The sequence below is a fragment of the Geotrypetes seraphini genome, chromosome 6 (assembly GCF_902459505.1).
Source record: "Geotrypetes seraphini chromosome 6, aGeoSer1.1, whole genome shotgun sequence".
NCBI lineage: Eukaryota > Metazoa > Chordata > Amphibia > Gymnophiona > Dermophiidae > Geotrypetes > Geotrypetes seraphini.
Window position 1 is genome coordinate 223,126,107 of NC_047089.1, and position 21,937 is coordinate 223,148,043.

Sequence of the window (21,937 nt, forward strand, 5' to 3'; positions counted from 1 at the left end):
GTATGCTGAACACACTAGCAGGAGCAGTTTGATATTTTGACTGAAAGAAATTCCTGTTTTTTCTCTGTCTTAGGGAGGAGAGTGACTTCCCCTAGATAAAAAGGATGAAGAGGATTTGAATTTTTTTCTCTTCAGATTCAAAGCACTTGACACAGACAGCAGTTAAACCAAATACGGATCCATGAACTGTGAGATAAAACAGGGTGTTCTTGAAGTATGTCTTGCAGTCAGCTGAAAGGACTCTGGAGTGCCTATTATAGGACACTGAAGAGCTGTGGGAGGGAGCGAGCCTTACCCTGGTCCCCAGAAGAGCACAGCAGAAAAGAGAAGTTTATCTAAAGCAGGGTTTCTCAACCCAGACCTTGGAACACACCCAGCTGGTCAGGTTTTCAAGATACTCACAGTGAATATGCATGAGATAGATTTGCATACAATGGAGGAAATATATGCAAATTTACCTCATGCATATTCATTGTGGATGTCTTGAAAAATCAGACTGACTTACTTGAGAATACCTGATCTAGAGGGAGCTCTAGTTAAGTCTAAGGAGTCAAAACAAAGACTCCATCTTGGATTTTGTGTTTTACCATTTGCTCAGTTTTCATGCTGTACATATTTCATTTGGGGGATCACCACATAAAGGTATTTATCACATTAACAACCTAGTAGTGTGGACTAGTATTTCTTCACCAAATCCCTTGTTACTGTCCTGGTTTTTCTACTGCTTTTTTTTTCATGTGGCATTTCTGGGGCCACTCTCACCCCCTTAGCAAAAAAAAGGAAAAAAAAAAAGTGAACAAAACTCAAAACTACAAGCCTACTCCAAATGAAAAAGTTTTCACAATTCATTCATTTTAACCCCCATCCCATCACACAGTATAAGTCTACTGGAAAATCTGTGTCTAAACGCCTTTTCTGTACATCACGTAATCAGCCTGAAACCGAACCTCACCGCTAATGCATTCAATGATCCGGGTGCTGTCATAAAGAAAGCTCGATCCTGTGTGCACATGACGTGCTGTCATGTACTATGCACTCACCGGAAACAACAATATGTCTACTTTAAATTTAAAAGACACAAACAAAAGAGGCAGCAAAGTCAAGAGTTCTGAGAGAGGTTGCCCAATGGTTAATGAACCTGAATGAACCAACACGAGACGTGAATTATAAATATGAAATACTTGTTAATAAAGGAAGGGGTATCCTCAGCATGAGAGGCCAGTGAAGGGAGAAAATCTCCAGCGCTTACACAACACGGCAAAGGTAGACAAACCTATGCCTGCGCACCATCATGGGATACCTCACGGATGCTAAACAAAATAGTGAAAAAGTCACAGTAAAAACTAATAATCAAATGGGTGAAGTCAACCATCGGAAACCACCCTGAGAAACCCCCCCCCCAGCCAACTCCCCAACAACCTTACACTTAGCTGAAAAAACATGTGTCCGTTGATGTAACTGAACCGAGAGGGGTGTCTGGATGATCGTGTCACCTCTCGGTCCAGTTACATCAACGGACACATTTTTTTCAGCTAAGTGTAGGGTTGTTGGGGAGTTGGCTGGGGGGTTCTCAGAGTGGTTTCCGATGGTTGACTTCACCTTTGTAAAAGGAGCCCTTAGTTACAGGACAGTGCATGTATGTGAACGAAATGAGTATGTTCGCAGTGGAGGATGTAGGAGAGTCTATGTTGTAATGTTATTATTTATTTTGTATGTTGTTTTGTAAACTGCCTAGACTTTAGGTGGTATATACATATTTAAAATAAATTACTAGGAATTGGAAAAATTGGGATCGTCTAAATTTTACATTTTGGTGGGAAACGCTGTGTTTGTATTACCAGTATGAAAGAATTGCAGAGCAATTGGGAGAGACAAGGAAATTTAAAGAGATTTGGGGTCCATTGGATTCAGTTGTCAAATATCTTAACCTTCAGTTTGTTACCTACCAGATTCAATTTATCTTTATGACTTTCCACACACATCCAGGAAAGGGGGGGGGAGGTTTGGGAGGTTGGGTATATTGATTCATGATTAAGCAAGTATGTTAGTGCTGCTTATTGAATATTTGATTGTTTAATGTTGCATTTTTTATATGCTGTATAAAATCAATAAATAAGTTAAAACTAAAATAAATACCTCCCCCCCTTTTACAAAAGTGTAGTGCGTTTTCTAGTGCCAGCTGTGGTGGTAACAGCTCCAATGCTCATAGAATTCCTATGAGCTTAAGAGCTGTTACCATCGTGGCCGGTACTAAAAACCATGCTATGCTTTTGTAAAATGGGGGGAGGGGTGTAAATAAATAAATTTACTGCAAAAAAAAAAAATGCTTTGTGCAAGACATCACATACAGATGCCATTACTTCTAAACCTAGGGAGCACAATACAGTTATTTCCACAGCAAACCAGTGTCTGCAAATAATACAAGGCCACATAACCTGGACAAAGTCACAACTATGCTAATTCTGTTTCTCATCCGTTGCCATTTAAAGGGTCCTATACCCCGAGGATCCCCTTGACCATGTACACTAGAAGAGTGGAGTAATAGCATAATAATGCAGTGGACTGAGAAGCAGAAGGAGCTGAGTTTAAAGCCTACAGTGGTTCCTTGTGACCTCAATTAGAGAATGACACGGTGACAAAATACATCACCATCCCTATCCCCTCGGATAACCGTGGGAAACCATCTCCATATCATTCTTTAAGGAGAGAGGGAAGAAACAGAGTATGAATGGGCACAACTACTGACCCTCAAGCTTTGCATTGAAGAATGCTGGTATAGAAGGACTGAGATTGAGATAGTCACTAAAGAATGGCACAGGATGGATAGAACATAAGTGTTGCCATACTTGGACAAACTGAAGGTCCATCAAGCCCAGTATCCTGTTTCCAGCAGTGGTCAACCCAGTTCCGAAGAACCTGCAGAAACCCAAAGAGTAGCAACATTCCAGAGCTGAGATTGTGATGACATAATGCCTCATTCCACCAATGCCTAAAAGCCAACCTCATCAGTGATGTCACAGTGGCTTCATTATCCTATACTTGGCTCCAATAAGAATCAGAGTATGAATGGGTCCAGCCATTGACCCTCAAGCCTTGCACTGAAGAATGCTGGTGCAGAAGGACTGAGGTTGAGATAGACACTAAAGAATATCACGGGATTGTTTCACCGTGTCATTCTCTTGAGTCTAAACTAAATCCTCCATTGCCCTAGGTAAAATTTAGATTGCGAGCCCTATGGATAGAGACGGTATCTATTTTGTAAACTGCTTTGTAGTACATATATCAAGAATCTAATAATAAAATGCAATGTAGCAATGCTCCATGAACTTGTGAAGCCTTTGCACTTTCAGGTACATGAGAGGCTTTTATTGAACAGATAAAACAACTGAATGGTGCAGTGAAAGAGGAAACTCCTCACTTTGGACATGGCTAGACCTTTTTCCCTTCCCTTATTTGCCACTGAGTAGACTGAATTGGTACAATTAATTCAATAATAGGGTTACCTCTTAGCTGGAAGAGGAAGATGGGAGGAGAAATGAGAGATTAAAATAAATTCATACAATGTATGAAGACATGCTTTGTAACTCTTTGGATACTGGTTGTAATGTCTGTGTGATGCTACTGTATATTACGTCTCATAATGTAAGCTGTTTGGCTTCAAACAGAAATAATTTTATTTATTTTTTTTTTTTTTAAAAAAGCCCTCGGAACCTGGGGTGGAACAGTGAAAGAGGAATTTTCCCAGTCTTAAGTCTTTTCTTTATGTAACTGGAATGTGCTGGGAAAACCCTTGATGATCAGAAGAGAGGAAACACTTTTCTCTGCATACGTGCGATTTGTAGCCTCAGAAACACACAACATTTTGCAAGCAGATTTGAGAAGGACTGAAGAGATGGGAAACTTTCTCTTAAGTAAAAAACAACCAAAACTATAGACATTTCAGTTTGCAGCCAGAAACATGTGGTGCTATGTAAGAACACAAGAAAAGGCATGCTGGGTCAGACTGATGGTCCGCCTAGCCTAGTATCCTGCTTTCAACAGTGGTCAATCCAGGTCACAAGTACCGGCGGGTGAAATACACAAAAGAGAAGTGCCCAGGCCTGATGCTGGCTGCACATACTGTACCTACAATAGAGCAGGGGCTGGTGTTTCCCCAGCCAGTTGCGCCTCTTTAGGAGGTAAGTAAATATAGTGGATTTAGCGGCAATAGTAAACTTAGGGCTCCTTTTACAAAGGGGCATTAGGGCCTTAACGCGCAGAATAGTGCGTGCTAAAATGCCCCGTGAGCAGGTGGTAGTTTTTCAGGTAGCGCGCGCTAATCCAGTGCGTGCGCTAAAAATGCTAGCCCACCTTTGTAAAAGGAGCCCCTAGTATTATATGTGCCTATACGTAGGATGATTGATTTGGTATAAACATGTGCATATACGAGGGATGATCAGTGTGCCAGTAACATAAGCAGGATGACTGATTGTGGTATAATCATGCTGGTAATAATAATTCTGTATTGTAGCACCGCCACAGAACTCCATGTGTTTCAGTACAGAGCCCATGTATTGTAATACCTCGCAGAAGCTCTTTGTAACTCTGTATGGTACCATCTCTACAGAAGCTCATGTAAACTGCTCTGAATTGGCTCCCCAGTCGTTAGTAGCGGTAAAGAAGCTCTCATATGGGTCTTTATTTGCATCCATTCCTAGAGAGGGGAGATTGAAATGTGGGCCATCGCTTCCAGCTAAAGTGTTTTTCTGTCTTATATACTGCATATAAAACCCAAAAGCTATTGAATCAGCACAAATGCAGGTACTGTAAGAGTCATCCTGCCTCTAGGGCTCACAGTCCTGAGTTTATACCTGAGAAAATGGAGAGTTAACCTCCCTCCACCTTTTACAAAAACGTAGTGCAGTTTTTAACGCTGGCCGCGGCAATAACAGCTCCAACGCTCATAGAATTCCTATGAGCACTGGAGCTGTTACCACTGCGTCCGGCACTAAAAACCATGCCACTGTTTTGTAAAAGGTGTGTGTGTGGGGGGGGGGGGGGGGGTAAGTGACTTGTCCAAGATCATAAGGAGCAGCTCCAGGGGATTTGAACCAGGCTCTCCTGGTCCTCAGGCAGTTTCTCTAACAATTACGTTTATGTTTATTTAAAATTTGATAACCCACCATTTCTGAACAAAAGGTCAAAGTGGTTTATAACAAACATTTCTAACAATAAAAGTCCAAGAAATGAAAGCCATTGTTTGATAGGACAGCAAAGCATACATGAATTGAGAACATTCATACCAAACACACTTCTGTGTTGAAAGTTAAAGATAGAAAAACAAAAAATAACAAAAAAATAACCCCTCCACAAACTATAATCAATGGATAAACAACAAAAGTGGAGTGATGACAATCCCAATTTCAAAAAATTATATCAGCAACATTCAATATATCTTATACAGGCTGTGGATTTCTGCCATTTTTAATTTAAAATCCAAAATGAAAAGACTTACCCCCTCTTCTACAAAGCCGCACAGTAACGGCCCCGAAGCCCATAGAGATTTAAAGGGCTTTGGGGCTGTTGCCGGGCGGCAGCCGCTAGCGTGGCTTTGTAGAAGAGGGGGTTAGTTTGCTTGTCAAAAAGGTCCTGATCCCGAAAGCTTAATCTTCAAAGCCTATGGAGAGGAACTTGCTTTCTCAACAAGAAGCTTCTCTTTGATCTCCAAACAGCCCACAAAAGTTAAAATGAGACTTCACTGGATTTTAAATTAAAATGATAAATATAATATGGCAAAATAAAATTCATAAGGGTTTTTGTTAGACCCATGATTAAAAAGATATTCCATTTAATCAGCCAGCATTGGTTGCCTGAAATTGTTTGAAGGGTCTTTTTTCTTCCTTTAGACCAGGGGTAGGGAACTCCGGTCCTCGAGAGCCATATTCCAGTCGGATTTTCAGGATTTCCCCCAATGAATCCGCATTGAGATCTATTTGCATGCACTGCTTTCAATGCATATTCATTGGGGAAATCCTGAAAACCCGACTGGAATACGGCTCTCGAGGACCGGAGTTCCCTACCCCTGCTTTAGACAGAAATCCACAGCCAGCATATACATATCATTTTTTGAAATTGGAATTATCATCACTCCACTTTTGATGTTTATCGAAAGTTACAAATAAGCCACTCCTCCACTCCACAAGTACATACATGTATTATTGACATGACTAATATTCATGCAGCTTAACACATGGCCTTCATGTCCATGCGTTCGTGCTTGTATGTACACAGCACAACACACACATACAAATAATCCAAATGCATATACTTTTTATTTTTTAGTATTTATATACCACTTATAACTTAAGTGTTTTACATTTAGGTACTCAAGCATTTTTCCTTATCTCTCCTGGCAGGCTCACAATCTATCTAATGTACCTAGGGCAATGGGGGATTGAGTGACTTGCCAGGGGTCAGAAGGAGCAGCATGGGATTTGAACCCACAACCTCAGGGTGCTAAGGCTGTAGCTCTAACCACTGTGCCACTTACCACAACGGTTTCAACTTGGTTCAGCATGTTAGCTCATAACATGTCATCTTCCCCCTTATTTCCAGCATTTACACATTCAACAAGTACTTACTTTTCCACACAGCATTCTGCATCTGGAATTGTTTCAGTCAGGTCGCAACGCGCATAGCTGCATCTGTAGCCCTGAGTCGCTGAAGGTTTTGAGGAGAACTGAGTACACAGGACCTTTATCAGGGGCAGTGACTCCTGTATCTTGCTCTGCGATGTTTGTGTGCACAGAAGAGCCCAGTCTGGGGACTGGAGATTAGCGAACCTCCACCAATGGGAAGGTTCACAGCTGCATAGAAGACCCAGCAGCAGACAACGAGGGAATCTGACAGTTCTCCCTCCTCCGGGGAAACGCCTTGCATGTTTGCAAAGCTGCCCAAAAGCCGGGACAAGAGTCAAAATATTGTAAAGTGCGAACGAGGAAAGCTAATTCACGTTCTCCAGTCCTTAACCTTGTTAGAAAGTTTGTTAAATATTATTTTGAATGGATCATAAAGAATGTGGTCTTACGAGCTTTGTTTTTGGACAGTCCATCCTATCTGTGTGACTTACTGTGTTGTGTTGGTATGATTATCCACCCCCCCCCCCCCCCCCACAAGAAGGCTCATAGAATGGTCCCACCTGAGATATAGACCTGTCAAGTCTCCCACTTTTACAGGTCTTCTCCCACCGCAGTGCTACATATAAGATGACCTCTTACTGCCATGTCATGAAGTTATTAAGTAGAGCATTCAAAACAAACAAGAAAAAAAATGGTTGTTGTTTTTCATTTTATTTATTCATTCATTCAATTTTCCAGCCCATCCTCCTGAAAGAGCCCAGGTTTACATACACAATATAGGTTAGTGATCAGACAGTTCGTCAAACAAGGAGAGACGTACACATTTCAAGTTAATAGTAAAGAAGCCGGAGTAAGGGCTTTAAATCAGTGTTCTTCAACCTTTTTACACCTATGGACCGGCAGAAATAAAAGAATTATTTTGTGGACCGGCATCGGTCCGCAGACCGGCGGTTGAAGAACACTGGGCTAAGTCGTAGGCCAGACCCTGCCCATCTCTATCCAATCTCCACCCCAGACCCTGCCCCCATAGTCCTAATTGTAACACTATTTTTTCCATTTATTTTTCATACATGCACACAATATAATCTTATTAACAACGCATCGATTGCACTGCGGACCGGCAGTTGAAGAACACAGTTTTGGGCCTGTTGCACATGCCGGCCCTGTGGACCGGCAGGAAATTTCTGTGGACCGACACCGGTCCATGGACCGGTGGTTGAAGAACACTGCTTTAAATGAAGATTAGGTGATATTAACCCTTTATTTTGGCATTGATGCTCAGAAGCAACATGTGTATTCTATGGCTCTTATGGGAGATCTGCATCTCCAAATAAGAACATAAGAATTGCCGCTGCCAGGTCAGACCAGAGGTCCATCGTGCCCAGCAGTCCAATCACATGGCGGCCCTTAGGTCAAAGACCAGTGCCCTGAGTCTAGCCTTACCTGCAGGAACTTGTTTAACTTTGTCTTGAATCCCTGGAGGGTGTTTTCCCCTATAACAGCCTCCGGAAGAGCGTTCCAGTTTTCCACCACTCTCTGGGTGAAGAACTTCCTTACATTTGTACGGAATCTATCCCCTTTTAACTTTAGAGAGTTCCCTCTCGTTCTCCCTACCTTGGAAAGGATGAACAACCTGTCTTTATCTACTAAGTCTATTCCCTTCATTATCTTGAATGTTTCGATCATGTCCCCTCTCAGTCTCCTCTTTTCAAGGGAGAAGAGGCCCAGTTTCTCTAATCTCTCACTGTACGGCAACTCCTCCAGCCCTTTAACCATTTTAGTTGCTCTTCTCTGGACCCTTCTTCAAGTATGGCGACCAGTGCTGTTACTTGGCTCTGCTGCTCTCGTTCAACATCAAGTTACATAAAGCAGTCATTTCACCATCTGCCAATTAAAGGGTTAATGGCAAGGCACATTCTTCCTACGGTAATACAACAATTGATTCACATACTATGAAAGATCGGACATAGGTTTGGGACATTTTTACAGCAACAAAAGGTTTGGTAAGGCACTTTTGGTGATATGGCACAGGCTTCTTACAGTAATGGGCCAATTTCCATTTGCAGTATGAAATCTAGCATACAAGCTGGGACTAGTTTCAGCAACAAAACAATAACTTGATTCAACAGTAGGAGAGGTTGTCAATTTATATATTATCAAGGTGAGTCCTGGGTTAGCATATAGGAGAGTCAGTCAGGTTGGTTTAGGGTTAGGAGTAGAGAATGACACGGTGACAAAATTAATCGCCATTCCTGTCCCTGCAGATAACCACAGGAATCCATCTCCATGTCATTCTTTAAGGAGACAGGGAAGAATCAGAGTATGAATGGGCATAGCCACTGTCCCTCAAGTCTTGCATTGAAGAATGCTAGTGTAGAAGGACTTAAGTTGAGATAAACACTAAAGAATTACACAGGATTGTTTCCTGTGGTTATCCAAGGGGATGGGAACGGTAATGAATTTTGTCACCATGTCATCCTCTAGTTAGGAGTTCTCTTTATGTGTGGTTCTTAAGTGAATAGGTGGGGCATAATTAACACTGGGTTCAACTAAACCGCGGAAGAGTTTCTTACCACAGGCCTGAGAGGTAAATGCTCCGACGCTCATTGGAATTGTATGAGCACTGAAGCATTTACTTTGCCAGCCCACATTAAGAAGCTCTTCTGTGGTTTAGTAAAAGGAACCCTAAGCTCTGGAATTTGTGGCTGGAGAATGTGGTAAAAGCAAGTAGTGTAGCTGGTTTAAAAAAAAAAAAAAGGGAGTCGGACAACTTCTTGAAAAAAAGATATCCATGAAGGTAGAAGAGAGAGCCACTACTTATTGGAGTGGAAGAGCAGTTTAATAAAAGAGTAGGCTGAGACTAGGGGAGCCTGGTTCAAATCCCACTGCAATTCCTGGTGATTTGGGGAAAAATCACTTAACCCTCCATTACATCAGGTACAAACCTAGACTGACCCCTCAAGAAAAATAGCTACCAACCATCATATCTGAATGTACGCTGCTTTGATAGCTTTCTGAGTCGCAGTTGGTACTCATAAGAAAAAAAAAAAAATCCTTTGGAGTAAGTAGTATGAAATGAATCTACTTTTCATGATCCTGCCAAATACCTGTGACCTGGATTGGCTGCAATATTAGTCACTGATATCTTAGCCTAATTACAAAGAGATGCCTAACTCAAAAGCACACCCATGATCCGTCCCCTAACCACACCCACATTTAGTATAGGTGCTTTGGGTTAGGCGCCTACATTTTATAGAACCAAGTTTTTCGAGTTAGACACCTAATTTTCAGTCGGCCAATTAAAGCAGATTGTGAGGTGTTGAGTGCCAATGTTGGCACCGATTAAGCCTACTGATTGACTAATCACCCCCCCTTTTTCGAAACCGTAACATGGTTTTTAGCACCGGTTGTGGCGGCAACAGCTCCGACGCTCATAGGAATTTTATGAGCGTCAGAGCTGTCACTGCCGATATTGGCATCTAACTTTAGGCGGAGTTTATAGAATCAGGGCCTTAGAGTTTGATGTTTTATTGTATCACAACATAAAATTAATAAAATGTACTACAAACAAAAGTTAAGCTTGGCAAGGGATTTGCTAGAATGTGTACTTCACCCCCGAGTGACATCATCTAGGCCTGATGGAGAGATGGAAATGCTGTACTGGAAGGGAGAGGAGAGGAACGAACCAGAGTCCAATAGGGTTAGCATATGGCTCCAAGGAAAGGAGGATGGATTGAGGCATCTGGGTTTTACTTCCGGTGAAAGCAATGGAAGTAAGGAGGACAGATTGAGATATCATGCTTCAATAGATTGGTTAGTTTATAAGATGCCACCTGCTTCTTCTTTCTTTTTTTTTTTTTTTACTTTATTCATTTTTTTTTTCTTTTTTGTGTTCAAATCTGTTTTTATTAATATGAATACCAAACAACAAATGCAGCAACATCAAAGAAAGAGCAGCCAACAATACAAAAGGCAGCGCATTGTTAAGGTATAAGAAGAAGAGCAACCCCCCCAACCCCCAACCCCCACCCAATCAGCAAGAACCCCCCCGTACAAAAACCCACCCCCCCCCCATCCCCGAAAACAAAATAAAGCAAAAAAAACCCCAAAAAACATGCCTAGTGCCCGTGCTCTGGTAACCCCCGGCAGATATTAAAAAAAAAAAAAAAAGGGGTGCCCTGCGGTGACCGATCCCCGGAGGGAGCTCAAAGAACCCCAACAAGTCTAAGCAAGAGGATTCAAAAGGAGACTGCGACCTCTAGGAGATAAGGAGTCCAAATAAATGCCCCACACAAGGAAAAAATGACGGCGGCAACGAGGACGGCCAACGGCCTCTCGGGCCTCCCACGTAGCCAAATCATGCACTAGAGCTCTCCAGGTCCAAAAAGAGTGAGGCTCAGAAACAATCCAGGATTTCAAAATGCATTTGCGAGCCATTTTTTTTCTTTTTTAAGCAGAGAAATTACACCATTCCCAATAGCCACAATGAGAAAATAACAGAACGTTATGACATAACAGCATAAACCCTCAATTTAAGCCCAAGGAAGGTGCAAATAGATTCACAGCTAGCTTCTACATCCCAACACATCCTTTCCCCTCTACTAAAGAAGCTGTTGTTGTTGTAGGTCTATAGGGATATTCAAATAACCAATAAAACACCTCTTTCTGAGTTTAAATTACAGTGGCATCAATTTATAGTCAATTTCACCACAATGTCTCAGTGGTTGCTACGTGGAAAGAGTGGCCATTTTGCAGAGCACAGCTTCCATTTTCCCCACTGTTTTTTTGTTTCACCCGAAGCTCTCAGTTTTTTTAATTTATTTTTATTTATATAGAATTGGAAAATACAACTCCAAGAAAAAACTTTTTATACAGCAAAAGAATGTTATGTCAATCAGGTTTTCTGTTCCGCCTTTACCTATTCAGTTTAAGGTCGGGTTTCAGTATAAGAAGCTGGGTTAAGTTACCCAGGAGGTTACAAAGTGATTATAGATATAGTTACAGTTGCTGTAAAGTAGGTACAGCATCAGAGCAAGGTCACAAAATTTCAAGCATAAGGCACAATTCAAAGAAATAGATCTCATATCTCAGATAACTAAAGGAAAAATAAGCAATCATCATTATGTAACCCTGATTTCACTCACAATGTCCTAGGCACCAGCTAAATTCTTCAGGTAGGATACCCTGACTAGGATCTACAAAATAAAGTTCTGTATTTGAGCTGGGTGCAGGCCGGGGCTGGGCTAATCCTGGTAGGCTGAAGGGTATTTTCTCCTGTTTGAATTTCCACTCTCTTAGTTCTTTTCCTTCTCAGCAGAAATCAGCGGTAGTCGAGACTGATGAACTTTATATTTATTTATTTATTTTTAATCTGGGGACTCCTGCGGCCACGGACCTACATCTCACAGATCAGAGATCATGAAGCACGCAGATTTGAGTGCGCATGCGCGGCTAGGGTTTTATTATTTACTAGTCTTTAAGCCCGTTACATTAACGGGTGCTAGAAAGCAGCCCCCTTTCTCTCTCCCCCTCCAGTTCCTCCCTAACTGTCTCTCCATAGCCCCCCTTCTGCCTTCCCCCCCTAAGCAAAATGATCTGCCTCCCAGCACACCCCTCCCCCCGAAGCAGCCCCCTTTCCCTCTACCCCTCCAATTCCTCCCTGACAGTGTCTCCGTGGTCCCCCTTCTGTCTCCCCACCCAAGCAAAGCTGTCTGCCTCCCAACACACCCCTCCCCCCCAAAGCAGACCCCTTTCCCTCTACCCCTCCAATTCCTCCCTGACTGTCTCTCCGTGGCCCCCCATTTTGTCTCCCCCCCAAGCAAAGCTATCTACCTCCCAGCACACCCCTCCCCCAAAGCAGACCCCTTTCCCTCTGGCCCTCCAGTTCCTCCCTGACTGTGTCTCCGGGGCCCCCCCTTCTGTCCCCCCCCCAAACAAAGCTGTCTGCCTCCAAGCACACCCCTCCCCCAAAGCAGGCCCCTTTCCCTCTCCCGCTCCAGTTCCTCCCTGTCTCTCTGTGATCCCCCTTCTGTCTCCCCCCCAAGCAAAGCTGTCTGCCTCCAAGCACAGCCCTTCCCCAAAGCAGGCCCCTTTCCCTCTCCAGTTCCAGTTCCTCCCTGTCTCTCCGTGGTCCCCCTTCTGTCTCCCCCCCAAGCAAAGCTGTCTGCCTCCAAGCACAGCCCTTCCCCAAAGCAGGCCCCTTTCCCTCTCCAGCTCCAGTTCCTCCCTGTCTCTCCGTGGTCCCCCTTCTGTCTCCCCCCCAAGCAAAGCTGTCTGCCTCCAAGCACAGCCCTTCCCCAAAGCAGGCCCCTTTCCCTCTCCAGCTCCAGTTCCTCTCTCTGTCTCTCCGTGGCCCCCCTTCTGTCTCCCCCCCAAGCAAAGCTGTGTGCCTCCAAGCATTATGACCTCAAAGCAGGCCCCTTTCCCTCTTCCTCTTCCTTCTTCCCAGTTCCTCCCTGTCTCTTTATGGCTCACGCGATTTTCTCTTCTTGCGGTCTGGCCAGTTCCCCTAGTCCCTTGCCGCCGCCGCCACCCCCTTCCCTTCCCGCGGTCGACAAACCTCTTGCCTCCAGCAGCCGCCGCAGCACTGTAAACACGCTGCTTCGCGGCCTCTACTGCCCCGATTTGCTCTTCCGTGTCCCTGATGACGTCATCAGAGAAACGGAAGAGCAAATGAAGGCAGTAGAGGCCGCAAAGCAGCGTGTTTACAGTGCTGCGGCGGCTGCTGGAGGCAAGAGTTTTGTCGACCGCGGGAAGGGAAGGGAAGGGGGTGGCGGCGGCGGCAAAGGACTAAGGTAGCCGGCCAGACCGCGAGAAGGATGGGCTAAGAGGAACCCGGGACCGTTGCAGAGGCTCGTTGCACAGTGTAAATACAGTTGCTCAGTGTGAGGCTTCCTTCGCTCTTCCGGGTCTGCATTATGACTCCTCAACGCGCCATCTAGCGCATGCGCAGTCGTGCGGCCACATCCCGACAGAAAAGGGATCAGGGAACACGTTTCGCTACTGCGCATGTGCGGGCTAGCATTTTATTATTTAAGATGATGAATATGGTAAAGTGTTTGTAACCCTTGCCTTGACCAGTTGTCTGTTGTATATCTGGCTTGTTATAACGATATATGCTTAAAGCTGTGTAAGTAAATTGTGAGCCACTTTGGACTAAGGCGGATAAGAAATGTTTTAAATAAATATTACTACTATTTTTGTTAAATGGTGTTAATTTTATTGTACGCTGATACCAATTTTATTGTAAACTGCTTAGTTACTCTGTGATTTGCGGGATATCAAGAAATAACAAAAACTCGAAACTTGTAGAACCAGGGTTAGGAGACTTTCCTCGTTAAGGTCCCTGCTGTAGAGAGAGCAGCCAAGTAGAGAACCAATGGGCTTTCTGCTAGTTCAGGATTTAGTGGCCCTCCCCACGCAAATTTCCTTGAGAGAGGGAGTCACTTTGCATGCAAGAATATGCAGCATATTAACCATGTACACAACAACACAACACTTTCGCTGAGTACTTCTCAACAGCGCAGAGGTTTTCGAGTTATTATGTAATCCACAAGCCTGCTTATAGGACCCCTGAGGAAGACAATAGTGTCAAAACACGGACCGTGTTGGGTCCATATGTTTCCAGTGGTTCAGGCCCTAGACATTTTATGTGGATTACTTGTTTGTTTAATAAAGCCGTCACCTTGGACATCAACTCTCCGCACGTTCTTTTTGCTTTTTGCATATTAACCATGTCATGATGTGATATTCATCCAGAAGATGAATATCAAAACAAGGGGTTCAGGAAAGTAGGGGATGAGTGGAGAAAAGACGGCACACTGTCACACACATCTTGCACAGCACCAGAAGTCCTGCTTCTGTTATTTTTTATTAAACCAGAATACCAAGCTACCCTTTTAATGTTTTGTTTGGTTTTTAATCATACAAAGACACCAGATTCAGCTGTATAAAGTGGGAATCCATCAAAGAAATCTTCTCAGATACTGATGGAAATTTTCTTCCTGTCCAAGTGCAAATATAAGATATAACCTCTGGAGTTAAGATTAAAAAAAAAAAAAAAATAAATCCTCTACAATCCTTGATCTGATGAAGTGGGCTCTGGTCCTTAGAAGCTCATGCCTCAATGAAATGTTTAGTCGATAAAAGTGCCCCCTGCCTCAGTCATTAATGTTCCAAGAGGGCATTATTATCTTGGCATAGTGAAGCAGTGCATGCAAAGGACAGAATAATCAGTCCTGTTAACCTAATTAGCACTTGTAGTGGGTCAGGAAATCACTGAAGTGATAATGGTAGTACAGTTAAGTAAATTAACATTTGTAGTAGGCCATGAGGTCACTGTCCTTATTAAGACCCAGGGTAATGGTTCCCAAAAAGTACTGGAAATATCATGGATTCGTAACTTGTGAACCGCAGCTCAGTTGCATGCTGGATTGTCCTTTTTAAATTCCTTTGTCAGAATACAGCAACCTTAATTAGTTAAAGGCAGTGTAAATGTCCCTCAACTACTTTCTGAAGGTGGCCATTTCTGATGATGTCAGATTTGTACTTATGCATTTCTGTTTGTAGGGATGTACTGGCTTCCGGTCAAGGAGTGGAAGGGAAGTTGGGGAGAGAGAGATGCCAGACTGCAGGGAGGAGAGAAGGAAAGAGATGTTAGATCTCGGGAAGAGGGAAGGAAGGAGAGAGAGATGCCTAATGTGACCATTTATTTTTTTCTGCAAAATGGGACAGGACCAGCAGCGGCGGTGGACCGGGGGGGGTGGGGGATTGAATCGGGCGCTGGAGGGAGGGAAGGACGGAGGCTAACTTTGGTGCGGCAGGGAGGGAGAGGAAGTGATCGCCTGTCTTGTTGTCCCGCACACAGCTTCAGGACAGGGGATCTAAAAATGGGACAGTCCCGTTCAAAATGGGACATATGGTCACCTTAGAGATGCCAGACCATAGGAGACAAGAGAGATTCCAGATCATAGGAGACAAGAGAAAAAAAAATAAAATAAAACTCAAACCCAATTCATCCTACCGAATCATATTACCTACCAACGCCTGGAAAAGATTTGATATGTAATGTAATATAACTGCTTTCATCCAATGTTACTAAGACTATACTCATTCTGTTACTATGTCTTACCCTAAATGTCATGTACCCTCCTGGAAATGTCCAGCTTCTTCTTATGTAATCCGCTTTGAACCGCAAGGTACAAGCGGAATAGAAATCACTAATGTAATGTAATGTAATTCCAGGCTATGGAAGGATAGGAGAAAGAGGCGAGACCATATGCTTCTTGTGACCCTGGGCAAGTCACTTAATCCCCCCATTGCCCCAGGTACATTAGATAGATTGTGACAGACAGGGAAAAATGCTTTGAGTACCTGAACAAAACCATGCAAACCGTTCTAAGTTCCCCTGGGAGAATGGTATAGAAAACTGAATAAATAAAAATCATCAGTGCTCTGAGCCCAGTGCCTCACCTTGTCCAGTAGGAGGGGGGAGACTTGAGAGAAAAAGAAAGATACCTGGTCAAAGGTGGGGTAGGAGACATACCAGACTGCAGGGGTGGGGTGCCAGTGCAAAAGTGGCTCAAGGGACTGTAGCACCCTGAGACAAGTCCTGAGAGCAGTGGTGTAGCGAGGGCGAGAGGTGTCCGGGGTGGGGGTGCTCCTCCCCCGCCATCTTCTCTACCCCCCTCTCCACATACACCTTGCCCGCCCCCTCTGGCCGCACGCACTCCGCCTCCCTTCTCCAGTACCTCGGTAACGTTCTTGGCATGAGCAGCAACCCTCAAGCTGCTGTCATGCCAGCGTTGGCTCTTCCTCTGTTGTTATTTCCTAGGCGCGAGTCCAGGAAGTGACATCAGAGGAGGAGCTGACGCGACAGCAGGAACATTACAGAGGTACGGGGGAAAGGAAGTGGAGGGGGCAGGGAATGAGCGGGGGGGGGGGCAGAGAGAAGGACGTGTATGTGCGCCTTAACCCCATCCCCCTTTCTACGCCACTGCCTGAGGGTATGCAATGAGTGAAATAAAAAGCCCGAGAGCCTGTCTCGACGGGCGGCTCTAACGCGGAGCTGGGTGGCCCGCGTTGCCGTCCGTCGGGAAGATAGCTAGGAGGAGGTGGGTAGGCAGGCAGAAATTTTAAAAAAGGGAGGAGGTCTTTCCCACCGTGGGACGGACCTCCTATAAGGTCAAATTAGGGCCGCAGGGTTTGGTGGGTGGGGGGGTATATAAGCTGGATGCTCGGAGGACCGTAACGGTTTCCGGTCCTCCGAGGCAGCTTTCCCGCCCTCCCGCCCGTTAGTTCTGTGTGAGGTAGTGTGGGGTTTTTGGTTGGCGGTATCCCGAGCTACTGGCGGCTGGTCTCATCATGGGATGAGTGGTAGGCCGGCTGGGAGCCGTGCCGGTGGGTCGGATGACCCTGGACAATGGGGCATGTGGGGACATGCCACCCCTCGGACCCTTGCTTAGACGGCAGGGTCGGGGGCCATTTTCATCTATGTTGGTAGCTCGGGATCAGGGGTCACAATGGTGGGTTCCATTGTGGCGGTTTAATTAGATAAAATGTTATTTAATGATGTTTATATATGTTGTTTACTATATGTAAATTGTATTTAAATATGTTTTACAATAAACAGGGCTGCGGCCAGGTTTATCCACTCAGGTCTACGTGTCTTTTTGGTGAGGGGGTTGGATTGGTATTTAAGGTTGGAAAGGTATACTTTGGGGAAGCGGGCCCCCCCAGCTTCCGCTGTTAGTTAAATGAAGCTCGTCTTGTATCTCGTACAGAAGCAGTTTTACAGCAGAACACGCTTCCTTTATGTCCCTTACATCCTTCTCATCCTTGTTGGCCTCACAATGGCCATAAATAGTTTCTGCTGCTAGAGGGAAGCAGAAAATGTTTCATTCGCTTCCTCATATTCTGTCTCCACCTCTGGGAATTCGCATATTCTGGCCCAATCCCAGCAACCTGGCCCAAAGGCAAATCACTTCTTAATTGCTGCTTATGGTACAGGTTTCTGCTTTCTTTTGGGTAACTGCCAACCTGAAAGACTTGCTGAGCCTCTCATCTGTTTGCAGTCAATTGATCACTTTTATTGATCTCTGCCGGATCCATTGATCTTGTCCTAATGGGAGAGATTACAGACTTACCGAGCTGCTTTAACAGTATTTGGGTGAATATTCGAACACTGTGGTCAGAGTATTTTTTTTAAAACCCACTGCAGTATATTCTGCACTATTACCTGGATAGCGTGCAGGGCTGAATATAACATAACATAACATAAAATCCATTCCTAGACCGCAACACCTTTAAGTTTCATGCGGTTTACAAAAGATTAGCTAGGAATGCACAATTAATAATAGTTAAGAGACTAGAAACCCAAGAACTTTGAAAATAAGTAAGTCTTCAACTGTCTCCTAAAATGCAAATATGAGACAGACGTCAATAGTAAAGGTTTAAATTTCTTATTCTAGATTGCAGCCTGGTATGAAAGCATCCGCTCGTGGTATCTTTTTAATTTACAACCTTTCGGCATTGGAAAAAAACAGAAGAGCTTTGGAGCTTCGAGAGGATTTTTGAGTGGAAAAGCAAAATAATTCAATCAAACAGGAAGGAGCATCGCCAGCTAAAACTTTGTAATACAAAAAAACCCAGCTTAAAAATAACGGACCTGGCCAGTGGCTGCTGGCTCTGGGGATAGTGGGATAGGTAGCTTGGAGTGTTGCTACTATTTGGGTTCTGCCAGGTACAGTAAAACCTTGGTTTGCGAACATAATTCATTCCGGAAACATGCTTGTAATCCAAAGCACTCGTATATATCAAAGCAAATTTCCCCATAAGAAATAATGGAAACTCAGACGATTCATTCCACAACCCAAAAACTTTAATAGGAAAATACTGTACTGTAGTATGTTTAGAACAGTCACTACACTCCCACGTCAGAGAGATAAGAACCATTGGCTCAGTGGTGACGCGCGTATACTGTGCGTATTAGTATTGCAAGACCTAGCAGCGTCAGAGAGAGAAGAACCATCGACTCAGTTGTGACGCGCGTATACTGTGCGTATTAGTATTGCAAGACCTCACAGCGTCAGAGAGAGAAGAACCATCGACTCAGTTGTGACGCGCGTATACTGTGCGTATTAGTATTGCAAGACCTCACAGCATCAGAGAGAGAAGAACCATCGACTCAGTTGTGACGCGCGTATACTGTGCGTATTAGTATTGCAAGACCTCACAGCGTCAGAGAGAGAAGAACCATCGACTCAGTTGTGACGCGCGTATACTGTGCGTATTAGTATTGCAAGACCTCACAGCGTCAGAGAGAGAAGAACCATCGACTCAGTTGTGACGCGCGTATACTGTGCGTATTAGTATTGCAAGACCTAGCAGCGTCAGAGAGAGAAGAACCATCGACTCAGTTGTGACGCGCGTATACTGTGCGTATTAGTATTGCAAGACCTCACAGCATCAGAGAGAGAAGAACCATCGACTCAGTTGTGACGCGCGTATACTGTGCGTATTAGTATTGCAAGACCTAGCAGCGTCAGAGAGAGAAGAACCATCGACTCAGTTGTCACGCGCGTATACTGTGCGTATTAGTATTGCAAGACCTCACAGCGTCAGAGAGAGAAGAACCATCGACTCAGTTGTCACGCGCGTATACTGTGCGTATTAGTATTGCAAGACCTCACAGCATCAGAGAGAGAAGAACCATCGACTCAGTTGTGACGCGCGTATACTGTGCGTATTAGTATTGCAAGACCTCACAGCGTCAGAGAGAGAAGAACCATCGACTCAGTTGTGACGCGCGTATACTGTGCGTATTAGTATTGCAAGACCTCACAGCGTCAGAGAGAGAAGAACCATCGACTCAGTTGTGACGCGCGTATACTGTGCGTATTAGTATTGCAAGACCTAGCAGCGTCAGAGAGAGAAGAACCATCGACTCAGTTGTGACGCGCGTATACTGTGCGTATTAGTATTGCAAGACCTCACAGCATCAGAGAGAGAAGAACCATCGACTCAGTTGTGACGCGCGTATACTGTGCGTATTAGTATTGCAAGACCTCACAGCATCAGAGAGAGAAGAACCATCGACTCAGTTGTGACGCGCGTATACTGTGCGTATTAGTATTGCAAGACCTCACAGCGTCAGAGAGAGAAGAACCATCGACTCAGTTGTGACGCGCGTATACTGTGCGTATTAGTATTGCAAGACCTAGCAGCGTCAGAGAGAGAAGAACCATCGACTCAGTTGTGACGCGCGTATACTGTGCGTATTAGTATTGCAAGACCTCACAGCATCAGAGAGAGAAGAACCATCGACTCAGTTGTGACGCGCGTATACTGTGCGTATTAGTATTGCAAGACCTCACAGCGTCAGAGAGAGAAGAACCATCGACTCAGTTGTGACGCGCGTATACTGTGCGTATTAGTATTGCAAGACCTCACAGCGTCAGAGAGAGAAGAACCATCGACTCAGTTGTGACGCGCGTATACTGTGCGTATTAGTATTGCAAGACCTAGCAGCGTCAGAGAGAGAAGAACCATCGACTCAGTTGTGACGCGCGTATACTGTGCGTATTAGTATTGCAAGACCTCACAGCATCAGAGAGAGAAGAACCATCGACTCAGTTGTGACGCGCGTATACTGTGCGTATTAGTATTGCAAGACCTCACAGCGTCAGAGAGAGAAGAACCATCGACTCAGTTGTGACGCGCGTATACTGTGCGTATTAGTATTGCAAGACCTCACAGCGTCAGAGAGAGAAGAACCATCGACTCAGTTGTGACGCGCGTATACTGTGCGTATTAGTATTGCAAGACCTAGCAGCGTCAGAGAGAGAAGAACCATCGACTCAGTGGTGACGCGCGTATACTGTGCGTATTAGTATTGCAAGACCTCACAGCATCAGAGAGAGAAGAACCATCGACTCAGTTGTGACGCGCGTATACTGTGCGTATTAGTATTGCAAGACCTCACAGCATCAGAGAGAGAAGAACCATCGACTCAGTTGTGACGCGCGTATACTGTGCGTATTAGTATTGCAAGACCTCACAGCGTCAGAGAGAGAAGAACCATCGACTCAGTTGTCACGCGCGTATACTGTGCGTACTAGTATTGCAAGACCTCACAGCGTCAGAGAGAGAAGAACCATCGACTCAGTTGTCACGCGCGTATACTGTGCGTACTAGTATTGCAAGACCTCACAGCGTCAGAGAGAGAAGAACCATCGACTCAGTTGTCACGCGCGTATACTGTGCGTATTAGTATTGCAAGACCTCACAGCGTCAGAGAGAGAAGAACCATCGACTCAGTTGTGACGCGCGTATACTGTGCGTATTAGTATTGCAAGACCTAGCAGCGTCAGAGAGAGAAGAACCATCGACTCAGTGGTGACGCGCGTATACTGTGCGTATTAGTATTGCAAGACCTCACAGCATCAGAGAGAGAAGAACCATCGACTCAGTTGTGACGCGCGTATACTGTGCGTATTAGTATTGCAAGACCTCACAGCGTCAGAGAGAGAAGAACCATCGACTCAGTTGTCACGCGCGTATACTGTGCGTATTAGTATTGCAAGACCTCACAGCGTCAGAGAGAGAAGAACCATCGACTCAGTTGTCACGCGCGTATACTGTGCGTATTAGTATTGCAAGACCTCACAGCGTCAGAGAGAGAAGAACCATCGACTCAGTGGTGACGCGCGTATACTGTGCGTATTAGTATTGCAAGACCTAGCAGCGTCAGAGAGAGAAGAACCATCGACTCAGTTGTCACGCGCGTATACTGTGCGTATTAGTATTGCAAGACCTCACAGCGTCAGAGAGAGAAGAACCATCGACTCAGTTGTGACGCGCGTATACTGTGCGTATTAGTATTGCAAGACCTAGCAGCGTCAGAGAGAGAAGAACCATCGACTCAGTTGTCACGCGCGTATACTGTGCGTATTAGTATTGCAAGACCTAGCAGCGTCAGAGAGAGAAGAACCATCGACTCAGTGGTGACGCGCGTATACTGTGCGTATTAGTATTGCAAGACCTTGCAGCATCAGAGAGAGAAGAACCATCGACTCAGTTGTCACGCGCGTATACTGTGCGTACTAGTATTGCAAGACCTCACAGCATCAGAGAGAGAAGAACCATCGACTCAGTTGTCACGCGCGTATACTGTGCGTATTAGTATTGCAAGACCTCACAGCATCAGAGAGAGAAGAACCATCGACTCAGAGGTGACGCGCGTATACTGTGCATACTAGTATTGCAAGACCTTGCAGTGTCAGAGAGAGAAGAACCATCGACTCAGTTGTGATGTGCGTATA

At 44.8% G+C, this 21,937-nt stretch overlaps 1 protein-coding gene across 8 annotated transcripts in view; it reads right to left on the bottom strand.

Annotated features, from left to right (window-relative positions):
* Positions 1 to 6,752, bottom strand: part of ANK1 (ankyrin 1) — a 355,025-nt gene extending 348,273 nt beyond the window's left edge. For 3 of the 8 annotated variants that reach the window (XM_033948947.1, XM_033948950.1, XM_033948945.1), the window contains exons 1-2: positions 6,621 to 6,731; positions 2,847 to 2,916 (exon numbers count right to left, since the gene is read on the bottom strand). In XM_033948947.1, coding sequence (XP_033804838.1) covers positions 2,847 to 2,867 — 21 coding nt within the window. In that variant the 5' untranslated portion in view covers positions 2,868 to 2,916; positions 6,621 to 6,731. Of the gene's footprint in view, positions 1 to 2,846; positions 2,917 to 6,620 lie in introns of those variants that run through there. The other 5 variants (XM_033948943.1, XM_033948944.1, XM_033948940.1 and 2 more) reach the window with 3 other exon arrangements.
* Positions 6,753 to 21,937: the final 15,185 nt, after the last annotated feature.